This window comes from Eleutherodactylus coqui, chromosome 8, assembly GCF_035609145.1.
Source record: "Eleutherodactylus coqui strain aEleCoq1 chromosome 8, aEleCoq1.hap1, whole genome shotgun sequence".
Classification (NCBI taxonomy): domain Eukaryota; kingdom Metazoa; phylum Chordata; class Amphibia; order Anura; family Eleutherodactylidae; genus Eleutherodactylus; species Eleutherodactylus coqui.
In genome coordinates, this window is record NC_089844.1 from 173,068,938 (window position 1) to 173,080,985 (window position 12,048).

The following is a 12,048-nucleotide window of genomic DNA, read 5'->3' on the forward strand; positions in this document are numbered from 1 at the left end:
AATCTAACATGACACGGTACCAAAAGTTTAGGAAGTACCTGAAGTCCTAGGCGATCGTCCCTGCAATCGCCTAGGACTCTGAGTTTTCCGCCGGTTCCGGCTGCGAGCGTTGAGACCTCAGTGGGCAGGTTATCACCCGATGTCCAGCTTTCCCGCAGTAGAGGCAGAGACAATGCAACAAACGGATCCGGCGTCGCTCTTTGGGGTCCAGCGGATCCACCTCCATCGGCTCGGGCACAGGAACTGGTAAGGAGGAAGAGGGACCAGGGCAACCGACCTCCCTGACTCTACGGGTCTGCCTGTCCTGCTTCCTAGATCTGAGCCTCCTATCTGCCTTCACCGCTAGCTCCATAGCCTCCCTTAAGGACCCGGGAATGGGATGGGAAATTAACAGGTCTTTAACTGCATCCGAGAGGCCCTGCAGAAAAACGTCTTTCAACGCGCTATCTTTCTATGTCGTATCCCCCGCATAGCGTCTGAAGTTGGAGCAATAATCCTCCACACAAGACGACCCCTGCCACAGCGCCAACAAACGCGAAACCGCCAACCCAGCTCCGTCCGGTTCGTCGAAGATACCCCCGAGTTCCTGAAAAAAGGAGTCCACAGACTGCAGGCAGGAGGAACCCTCGGGGATAGAAAAGGTCCATGTCTGGGCAGAGCCCCACAGCAGGGACATTATCAGCCCGACCCTCTGAGCCTCCGACCCGGAAGAACGGGGACGCATCCGAAAAAACAGGCGACACGCCTGTCGGAAAACAAAAAACTTGTTCCTCTTCCCAGAAAACACCTCGGGAAGAGGGCACTTGGGTTCAGGGCTGGTTGAGGCGTCTGACCCCTGCGACACCCCCCGCTGCTCCTGGGCCACCATGCAGGCGGATAAATCCTGGATCACAGGCACCAGGGCCTGCAGCTGGTTCGTGAGGGAACTGATCGCCTCCATGACAAACAGTTTTAAAGGGCCAGTTATTATGTTACGGCACTCTGCCCCCCGAGCGCCAGGTGGGGTGCCCTGATCTTCCCGCTCCCCACTGTCCCTGCCTACCTGCCTCGGCCCTGGCTAACCCCAGGCGGACAACTGGGCGGCGGTCCCTGCGCTGGCTAGGGACCTGGCGACTACCTAGATGGAACTACTAACAGAGGACAGAGTGCCGACAGAAGAGGCAGGTGGAACAGACCAACAAAACTTACTAAGCAGAGTAAGGCTGGAGATGGAGCTCACAGGCAAACTGACAGGATACTGACGAGCAACTAGAGCAGACTGAGACAGACCTGACTAGAGGCTAGCAGAACCAATAACTGGCAGGGAGCTCAGGTCACTGCCAGCCTTTTAACTTAAAGCCTCCACCCAGGGGCGGAGAGTGGGAGGAGCCGACTCTCCCACTGTTGCATATGGAAGGTGGAGGAGAGCGGGCGGCACCCTACGGGCGGACACGCCCACGCCGCTGCACGCTGGCTGCTCCACATCGCCGGGAGAGCCCCGACAGCAGAGCTCCGGGACGCCAGAGCCGACATCGGAGCGCCGCGCACCGGCCGTGGGACCCAGCGCCGCCCTGCATGGTAACATTTACTTTCACTCGTGCCAGCCCTTCCCTTTGTTCGTCCTTGAGTATCCGCTCTTGGAGAAGCAGTGCCCCACCTACAGGCTTCATTACTGGGTCAGAAATCAATGTGCCCGTGGTTCCGTCAGTCAGAAGACTGATGTGGTTCTGAGAAACTTTGCAAACTCAATTTTTGGTTGTTGCCAAGACTGTTTTGGGGACTTTTTTTTACCCCATTAATTGCCTAAAAAGGACTGCAAAGTTTCGGGTCAAATGTCATTTCATGCTTTATTTTATGCTTAAAATCGTGCCTTAACGTCATTTACAAAGTTGAGCAAGGTTAAATATGCAGATGTGCTAGAGAGCGTGTGAGGAACACTTCTAGAGGTCATCGTTTGCACACAATAAATGTTGTCGTTTAATGGTGTATTTTGAGTGAGTTAGTTAAGAGGTTTAGACGCTACAGCCTGCTAATCCAGTCACTCCAGTGTCAGTCCTGTATTTTATCTGTTCCAGGAGACACATTCTCATTATCATACAGTCAGCTCAGTTGCGGGTATTGACTTAAGGCCCATCTAGACGGGACGAATATTGGGCCAGCGATGTCCGACACTCGTCCCCGCACCTACTAGCTCCTGTGCTATTAACTAGTATCGCTGGCTCACAGGGGGGTGGCTGGAGTAAATTTCACTCCTCTCGCTCCCCCCACCCCTCTCCTTTGACTTAACATAGCAGCCATTCAGTACTGAACAGCTGCTATTTATACTGAACGCTCATCGTTCAACTCATCGTCCATCGTATATGCAGAATAAACAATGGACGATTAGCTGAACAATGAATGTTCAGTGTAAATAGCAGCCGTTCAGTACTGAACGGTTGCTATGTTAGGTCAAGGAAGAGGGGCAGGGGAGAGCGAGGAGTGAAATCTCCTGCAGCTTCTCTGTCCCCCTGCTGGCCGGTCTGTGAGCAAGCCAGCGATACTCGCTTCTGCACTGTGGTACAGGAGCTAGTAAGTGTGGGGACGAGTGTCAGGCATAGTTTACCCAACATTCGTCCCGTCTAAATGGGCCTTTAACCTATCATCCATCACGAGTCAGAAGAAAAGTAAAGTTCATGCCACTTATTCTCAGTTTAAAAGTCTGGCAGTCACCCTTTTCTATCTGTGTATTAGCAAACAGTGATGTATTTCAAATTCAGGCTTTGGGGAGAAGAATGATGAAGGACCACATAGTAATGCTAGTGTATCCTGGGTTCTGCCCAGCCTAGCAGTATTTGTTCTTGTGACTGGCCAGTCCCTTTCCTACATGCTATCATATATATTACAGCTTCATACTAGAAGTAAGATCCTAGGTAGTCTGAGTACATCGGGATAGGTTGGCTGTGAGTAGCAACCAAATGGGGATAAGTGTAAGGGTTTTGCCTTACACTATCCTAGACTGGGATAGATAGTTCTACCATGATAAATGAGATGAGACACTGAGGAAATTTCGATTCAGAATCTATATTCCGTTTTAAGGTGACGACGGGGTTGGCTTTTCTTAAGTAGAGGGGGAACTGTAGTGGCCTTGAGTTAGGGGTCCCCTCCAGCACCTCAAAATGCATGTTTTATGTTTGTCTTGTGTAATTTCTTAAATGGGGAATGAATCAGGTTTATGTGTATTGGATGTCTGCAGGTATGAATTGGGTAATTTATCATTTTGTCTTGTGTGTGATATAAAAAAGTGTAGTCACGTGGGAGCTCAGGAGTTGTAGGGATTCCAGCTGCGGAAGGGGGTAGCTAGTGAGTTCCAGAGGAAGGAGAAGGGGCGATATAATCATGATATGAAAGAGGGGTGATATCAGAGATGTCAACCCAGAGGCCGTGGCTAACCTAGATCAGAAGAGAGGGGGTGAAAACAAGAGATGGGGAGAGAAAGAGCAAACAAAAAGTACTAGTGAGAGAACAAAAAGAGGGGGAGCAAGAATGAAAGACAAAGAAAGATGGTGCCGTCAAGTTGTATTGCATACTTGGGTTGCCCATAATGCTTTGGTATACTTAATGCATTAAAGCATTACTAAGAATCCATTGTGTGCTAGAGAAAATTTTATCATGTGAGACTTCAACCCCCAGTGTGACGACAACAAAGGTGAGGACATGCTGCCAGGTTCAATGTAGCAAACTAGAATGCTGCGGACCTTACATGTCAAGGCAATACTGATGTGATGCAGTAAGAGATAGAATACACAGTGACACTGAGGGACGTCTTCTGCACTTCTTCCTTTTCCCCTCTTTCTGCTCCAGGCATTCTTGACTTCCTCCAGCTAATTTTTGCCTCTAATATTTACAGCACAGACGGCTGACTCCTCTGAAAATAGCATCACACAATGTCACCTAAAAATAGTGCTACACACCGTGCCCCTAGAAATATAATACACCGTGCCCCCAGAAATAAATTATAATGCACTTTGCCCCATAAATATAATACACTGTGACTCCAGAAATAAATAGAAAATCTTCACTGTGCTCCAATACAAAATATACCTGGTGAATCCAGAAATACATAGTAATACACTGTACCCAGAGACGTAAATGACACTGCACTGTGCTCCCAGAAATAAATTATCTTTTCTTCTCTATTTGGGCCAGACCATCATGAAGACTTCTTCCAGCCACAACACATTTCTACACACTTTCTCCATCCTGCCGCTACCTCTAATGCACCCCACACAGCAACAGTTCCCATACTGTGCCTTCCACAAATAATAATGACCCCTACTTTGCCTCTAACAGGTTAATCTTTTTTTCAACCCCCACAATTATGGGAAGGGGCCCTAAATTCAGGTGTCTCCCAGGAAATTAGAGTGCCTTGACAGGTCTGTGATATACCATAATATGGGGGAGGGTGATATAATTGTGACAAGACATTTAGAAACAGCCGACTAGAAAGATAAACAGCTGCACAGAAGCAGCTGAGGTTCCAGTAACTTCACTCTTGGAGGAAATATTCCGTGTTCTGCATGTGATGATTGACGAGCTCCCGGAGGACACGCAGCACCTGGCACAGGTACAAGATAATTACACAACCCACACAATCATTCATTGAATGAACCCTGCCTGCAGCAAAAACAGAGGAAGAGATGTGTGACGGGTGAGCGATATACACCTTCTGACATCACTGAAACCATAGCACACAATAACGCTGATACTTTCACCAGTGCAATCACTTGCATTATCACCAGTGCAATAACTCACATGGTTATCAGTGACTATCCCAACTGCAATCACTGGCACAATCACCATTATCACCAGTGCAATAACTCACATGGTTATCAGTGACTATCACAACTGCAATCACTGGCACAATCACCATTATCACCAGTGCAATAACTCACATGGTTATCAGTGACTATCACAACTGCAATCACTGGCACAATCACCATTATCACCAGTGCAATAACTGACATGGTTATCAGTGACTATCACAACTGCAATCACTGGCACAATCATCACTGACACTATAATCAGTATGTTAGTAAATGAATACGATTCAGTGTTCTATCCTATGCAGAGCCATTTTGTGTCAGGTAACCATCTTCTATGTCTCTTTTCATTACATTCATTTCTGCTCTTTCTTGAGGATTTATAGATATTAAATAGTTACTCAAAAAGCCTTGGGTGAATAACCGAAGCCAGAGCTACAGGAGATAGTTCTGTAGCATTCAGACTGGCTGGCGGGTCACGATGACTTCTCTCTTTTTGTACACATATTTTCCTAAATATTTATAATAAACATTTTATTGTTTACCATTACTGTACTTTTGTGTTCTGAGAAGCTAATCATGCATGATACTACTGCGCCTGCGCTGCTTTGCTTGCCATTTTAGATGTTAATTTTCTGATCTTGTATAGTCATATTGTGCTTATGTTTTATCAACCAATGGTAATAAATGAATTATAATAAATTAGAATTATTGTAATTGAAGCATGTGCCTCTATAAAAACTGCTGCCTGTCAATCAATAAACAGAGAGCTTTGGATTGCATCCAGTCATGCGTGGTTTGACAAGTCGTTTCCAGGCTTGGCTTATCCTTTAACTAGATGTGGACCCCAGGAGCAAACAAAAAAATTGTATAACAAATAGATTTTTATTTGCACTAACAAGTGCAATGACTGGCACAATCATCACTGACACTATTACCAGTGCAATCATTGGCAGAGTCATCATTGACACTATCACAATCACTGATACAATCATGACTAAAGCCTGGTTTAGACACAATCATTATCGCTCAAAAGATGTCTTTTGAGTGACTTGTAAGCAATAATCGTTGCGTGCCTTTAAGCGCAAGGTGATCGCTCAAACGTTGAGCGATCACCTTGTGCTCTGAGCGGGAGATGCAGAAGTCAAGACTTTAGACAATGCAGCTTCTCTTACAGTTGGCCCTTTCTAGTAACTTTTCTATTACAGTATGTCATAAAATTTCATGTTTTATACCAGCAACCTCTATAAAGTGACAGTTATTCCCTTGTTCTCAAATTTTACGGACCCCTGTAAACACTATATGAAGATGTGATGTGATTTTTAATCATGTGACTATTTCCCTGGCTGGACCCTTGGCTCTGTCAGTTCTGTGCAGGTGCTGCAGATACAGAAAGCAGAAGCACCAATATTGTTGTCTGTGCAGGAGTGGACTGATCAGAGGGGTAACAGCCAGTATCTTCATCCTTATGGATGGGGAGAGCACAGCGTCCCATGCGTACAGCGGGCAGCAGTCCCTTCATAGAGGTCCGTGGAATAAAACACTATCATTTATGGCATAATAGAAATTTTATTAGAAAAATGTGAAATGTCAGGAATCGAGGTAAGGGTCAGATGCCGCTCTTCAGTTGCCGAGGCCTCCTGGTCCATCACAATGGGGGCAGGTTGAGGGGCAGCTGTCTAAAGTACCACCAAGGACCGGGCACTGCTTATGGAGGAATTAAGAGAACAATCTGCACCCTGCTGGGATATTACTGAGAACACATCCACAGCTGGATAACATCATACCCTGAATTAAAGATTCCTTACAACCAACTTGTTGACAGTTTCCACAAAGCAGAGGAGATGAAGACATATTGCAGTACTAACATTCTAGATTACTGTGCGTTATTTGGGTCGATGATTTTACTTCCGAGCTATTTACATGCAAGTTTACATACGCCCAGGAATGCTGAAGACTGACGATGAGGAAATCTGTGGAGCAGCGGGCAAGTAGGAGAGCGCTCAGACACTCAGCACACGGTCCTCCTGGCACCTCATATGGAGAGCAGTGGATCTGCCTGATGTGACCTGGATGCATGGTGAGTGCAGCTCTGCAGACCAACAGATATAAGGCTTCACAGGGGTATTACATGTTGGAGTAGCTGGTAGAGCTCACTACAACTCATCCCAAGAAATACATTGTAACACTGCAGACATGGAGGATCTCACAGTCCATCACTCTGCTGCACCCGGTCTTCAACACTTAGTCCAGCATCTTCTGGGTTTAGGAGCCATCAGGGTCGTTATTTTAACTTTAAATGGTAAATGTAGTAAAGACTGAGATGAATTTCCAAGTTAGCTGCAGAGATAAGAGCATATCACCCCTGGAAATACCATCCGGAGAGTCCGATTCTCAAAGAGAGGACTCTTAGATTGTGGGATGGAGGAACCCAAGAATCCAATTACATTCTTATTTACCTAGAGCTTTATATCAAAGATCTCCTCTGCCTGGAGGACGTTGTTCCAGAAGTCCGACGTTTTCTAATGCACCTTTACACAATTGACCCACAAAGTTTAGAATTCAGGGGTTCCATCCTTCTTGTGCTTCCCATTTTTAGTAGAAGCATAAACCTTACATCCTCAGCTGCATCTTTAGCCCCTTTTACACATGACAATTATCATGCAAATCACTTGTTACATCGAGTAACTTGCACGATAATTGTGCAGTGTGAACGTATGCAGTGAAGAACCAATTGGCAATAAATCAGTGATCGGATCTTTCATGCAGACCATAAAATCAATGTTGGTTTGCTGATGCATTCTTCCGTGTAAACAGGCAGTTGTTTACTTATGAATGACTACCTGGTTATGGTGAATGAATGTGCGCAGGACAGAATGATCTCCAGCCCAATCCACCTCTATTCACTGAATGATGAACCTGCTGTGTAAAAGCACAGGAATGATCATCGATGATCATCGGTGGGATGACTGTTGAGCTCTTTACTACCTGACTTCATAAAGACCTTATTCTCATAGGCAAGTAATCAGTGCTCTTAAGGAAGTAATAAGGGGGCAGATATTTTCCATGGGTTATCTGTCTTATGGAAGAAGTCGTCTTCAGTCATTACTTGATGCTCAGCTGATGTCTCTTAACCTGAAATATGAAATACAGCAGTCTAGGATAGCGCCTCTCATCTCTGGGCACAACGACCCCCAGCAGGCCAAGATTTGATATTCCAAGTCCCCATCTTCTGGCTGTTTTCTTAGGACAATTTGTGCTTTAGAGAAATGTAATATTTTTCTGTTTCTCAGGGTGTCGGATGTTCCTGGCTTCCAGTAATTGTATGAAATAATGTCTCTCAACTCCTCAGTCAACAATACGAGACCTGCAATTGTAGTCATCGTTCCCGACATCCCACCGATCACCATAGAACTCGCCATTTACCTGGTGACAGTTTTCGTCTGTCTGGTGGGTCTGGTCGGCAATGGGATCATAATACATCTGTTTTGTTTCCGCATCAAGTTGAATCAGTCGACAGTCTACATTCTGAACTTGGCTGTGGCAGATTTCATCTTCGTCTTTGGCTGCTGCATGGTATCTTTGTACTTTCTGTGGGAGTATAATAGAGTCCAGACCTTAAGCGAAAGTCACACCATTTTCTCCAGATTTGGGGATGTCCTGCACAGTTTTGGATTTAATTCAAGCCTCTTCTTTCTGGCCACTCTCAGTATTGAACAATGTGTCTCAGTTCGCTTTCCTATGTGGTACAAATGTCATCGCCCGGAGCACTTGTCAGCCATAATGTGTGGAATTCTATGGGTTGTGATAGTCCTGATAACTGTTCTAGAAAGGTTCCTCAGCCATGAATACAGGCAAACTGTCTACATAGTTATATCATCCATATACCTGGTTGTAACTCGGGCCATAGTTGGTGCCAGTGCCATTCTTATCATAGAGCTGCAGAAGACCTCTATGCAGTGCCGACCCCTGAAACTGTACATAGTTGTCATCGCTGCGATTATCACCTTCCTCATCTCTCTGGTCCCAATCACCACTGTCAGATTTTTGTTCTCCCTTGGCTTACTCAATACCGCGACAGAGAGGCTCATCAGCTTCTGTCTTGTTTTCTTATGTACTGCCATCGATTCTACGGCCCATCCCTACATCTACATCAACATGGGGAAATGGAAAAAGAGCATCTCTAATACAAAAGCTCTAGAGTCGGCCTTCAAGGAAGAGGGTGGAAGGTCTTCTGAGGAAAGCCACTCGGCAGACACACAACAAACTGACATTGAGCACCAATCGAGCATCTTGCAGAGGAATTAATATGAAGGGTCCCAGGATTTATGATATTCACTGTATTGTATCATCAGGGTTTTTCTGCTCTTCCATTATGACCTGTAATTTATTTCTGGTCTACAGATTATTTTTAGCAGATCTATGAAGATGAGATGTAGGAGCTGGAATTAGATGTGGGGGACCCTCCAACACTGTAAACTAGGCATCATTTGGTAGATAACACAGTAAATCACTGCACAGAATGGAGACTGTTTTCTAGATTATCATAATTCCATGCAGCTTCTCTCATAGGATCAGTACAGAATAAGCAATGCAATGTATGTACACAGTGACTTCACCAGCAGAATAGTGAGCGCAGCTCTGGAGTATAATACAGGATGTAACTCAGGATCAGTACAGGATAAGTAATGTATGTACATAGTGACTCCACTAGCAGAATAGTAAGTGCAGCTCCGGAGTATAATACAGGATATAACTCCGGATCAGTATTGGATAAGTAATGTATTGTATGCACACAGTCAATCATTGGTTTCTGGAGGTGCCTTCCATATGTACCCAGTCATAAGGGGTTCAGGTGTGACCGGGCTGTTGGGTTCAGTGAATGGGTTTTGAGTCTCATAGTCAGTAGTCCAGAACACAAAATTTGCATAATGTTGGATGTGTCAGTTGAGTGATGAGAATATACAACATATAACTGGGTTTACAAAGGGGAATCTGAGCAGATATTTGGCCTCTTCTATCTCTCTCATGTACTGTATTAATGGATATTATACTACGAACTAGATAGTAACATAGTAATATTGTATGCTAGGTCCAAAAAAAGACCCTTGTCCATCTAGTTTAGCCTGTTAGCTGCCAATGTTAATCCAGAGGAAGGCAAAAAAAAACAAACAATGAGGTAGAAGCCAATTTTTCTCAATTAATGGAAAAAATTTCTTCCCAACTCCATTCTGGCTATCAGAATAATCCCCGGATCACCCACGCTTCTGAGTAATCAGTGATATAATGTGTAATATTGTATTGCTCAAGAAAGGCGTTCAGACCCCTCTTATACTCTTTTATCAAGTCCACCATCTCCAGGTCCTCAGGCAGAGAGTTCCATAGTCTCACTGCTCTTACAGTAAAGAACCCCCTTCTGTGTTGTGTAGAAACCTTGTGTAGAGAGCGCCCCCTTGTTACAGTCCAGGGTATTATATATGATGGGAGACATCTCTGTACTGACCCCTGATATATCTATACATAGTCAGGAGGAAGTGCAGAACTGGTTAAAGGCGATTAAAACCGATAAGTTGCCGGGCCCAGATGGAATACACTTAAGTGTTCTAAGGGAACTAAGTGATGTGATAGCTAGACCACTATTTTTAATATTTATGGATACTATCAAGACTGGGGTTGTACCATTGGATTGGCGCATTGCCAATGTAGTTCCAATATACAAACAGGGGTCCAAAAGAAAATCTGGTAACTACAGGACAGTAAGTCTTACTTCAGTAACTGGAAAAATATACCTCAAGGAGAACAATGGAATAACTCCTCACCAGCATGGGTTCATGAGGGGTGGGTCATGTCAGATTAAACTGATCAGCTTCTACGATGAAGTAAGCTCTAGGCTGGACCTGGGAGAGTCTATTGATTTCATATATCTGGGCTTCTCTAAAGCATTTGACACCGTGCCGCATAATAGGCTAATATATAAAATGAGACAGCTCTGTCTGGGTGAAAACGTGTGTAATTGGGTAAAGAACTGGCTCAGAGATAGAAAACAGAGGGTGGTAATAAATGGTTTATACTCTGATTGGGCCACCGTCGCTAGTGAGGTTCCACTCCTGATAGAGGGGCTGCACAGTAAAATATCAATATTTGCAGATGATACAAAATTATATAAGACAATGAATACAACTGAGGACAATGTACGGCTACAAAAGGACCTAGATAAGTTATTAGAGCGAGCCCTTGTTACAGTCCTGGGTATAAATAGATGATTGGAGAGATCTCTGTACTGACCCCTGATTTGTATATAGTTATTAGGTTGCTCCACATTAATCTTTTTTCTAAACTGAATAATCCCAATTTGATTACCTCTCTGGGTATTATAGTGCACCCATGCCATTCATTACTTTAGCTGCCCCCTTTGTACCCTTTCAAGTTCTGATATATCCTTCTTGAGTACTGCTGCCCAAAACTGTCCACAATATTCCTTGTGCGGTCTGACCAGTGACTTGTAAAGAGGAAAACAATGTTCTCATCATGCGCCCGTAGACTTCTTTTGATGCACCCCATGACCCTTTTTGCCTTGGCAGCAGCTGCCTGACACTGGTTGCTCCAGTTAAACTTACAGTTATAAAATCCCCAAGTCCTTCTCCATGTCGGTGTTCCCCAGTGGTTTCCCATTTAGTGTGTAATGGTGACATGTATTTCCTCCTCCCTTGTGCAGATCCTTACATTTATCAGTGTTACCCTCATTTTCCACTTTTTAGCCCCCAACTAATGCAGATCCATTTTCACCCATAGACAGTTCCATATAGAAATACATTCTGTCCTCTCTTGTATTCATTTCTTTACATAGTTTTGCGTCATCTGCAAATATTGATATTTTACTGCACAATCCTTCTACCAGGTCATTAATAAATATATTAAAAAGAGTAGGGTCCAAAACCTACCCCTGTGGTATTCCACTAGTAACCCCTCTAATACTGCCCACTGTGGTGCCTCTACTATTAACAGTGACCCCGCCAATACTGCCCCCTGTGGTACCCCACTGGTAAGAGAGACCAAGTCATAGTATGTACCATTTATAACCCCCCCTCTGCTTTCTATCACTGACCAATTACTTACCCCCTTACACACATTCTCACCCAAACCAAACATTCTCATTTTATATACCAACCTTTTATGCAGCACAGTATTAAACGCTTTGGAAAAGTCCAGATACACAAGATCCAGTGACTCTCCCCGGGCCAGTCTACAACTTACCTCCCAGTAGAAGCTG

General features: G+C 44.6%; 1 protein-coding gene across 1 annotated transcript; it reads left to right on the top strand.

Annotated features, from left to right (window-relative positions):
* Nucleotides 1-6,763: 6,763 nt before the first annotated feature.
* On the top strand, nucleotides 6,764-10,728 carry LOC136577199 (proto-oncogene Mas-like). Its single transcript, XM_066576998.1, has 2 exons — nucleotides 6,764-6,858; nucleotides 8,072-10,728. The coding sequence occupies exon 2, from the start codon at nucleotides 8,112-8,114 to the stop codon at nucleotides 9,084-9,086; it is 975 nt and encodes a 324-aa protein (XP_066433095.1). The 5' UTR covers nucleotides 6,764-6,858; nucleotides 8,072-8,111; the 3' UTR covers nucleotides 9,087-10,728.
* The last annotated feature ends 1,320 nt before the right edge of the window (nucleotides 10,729-12,048 follow it).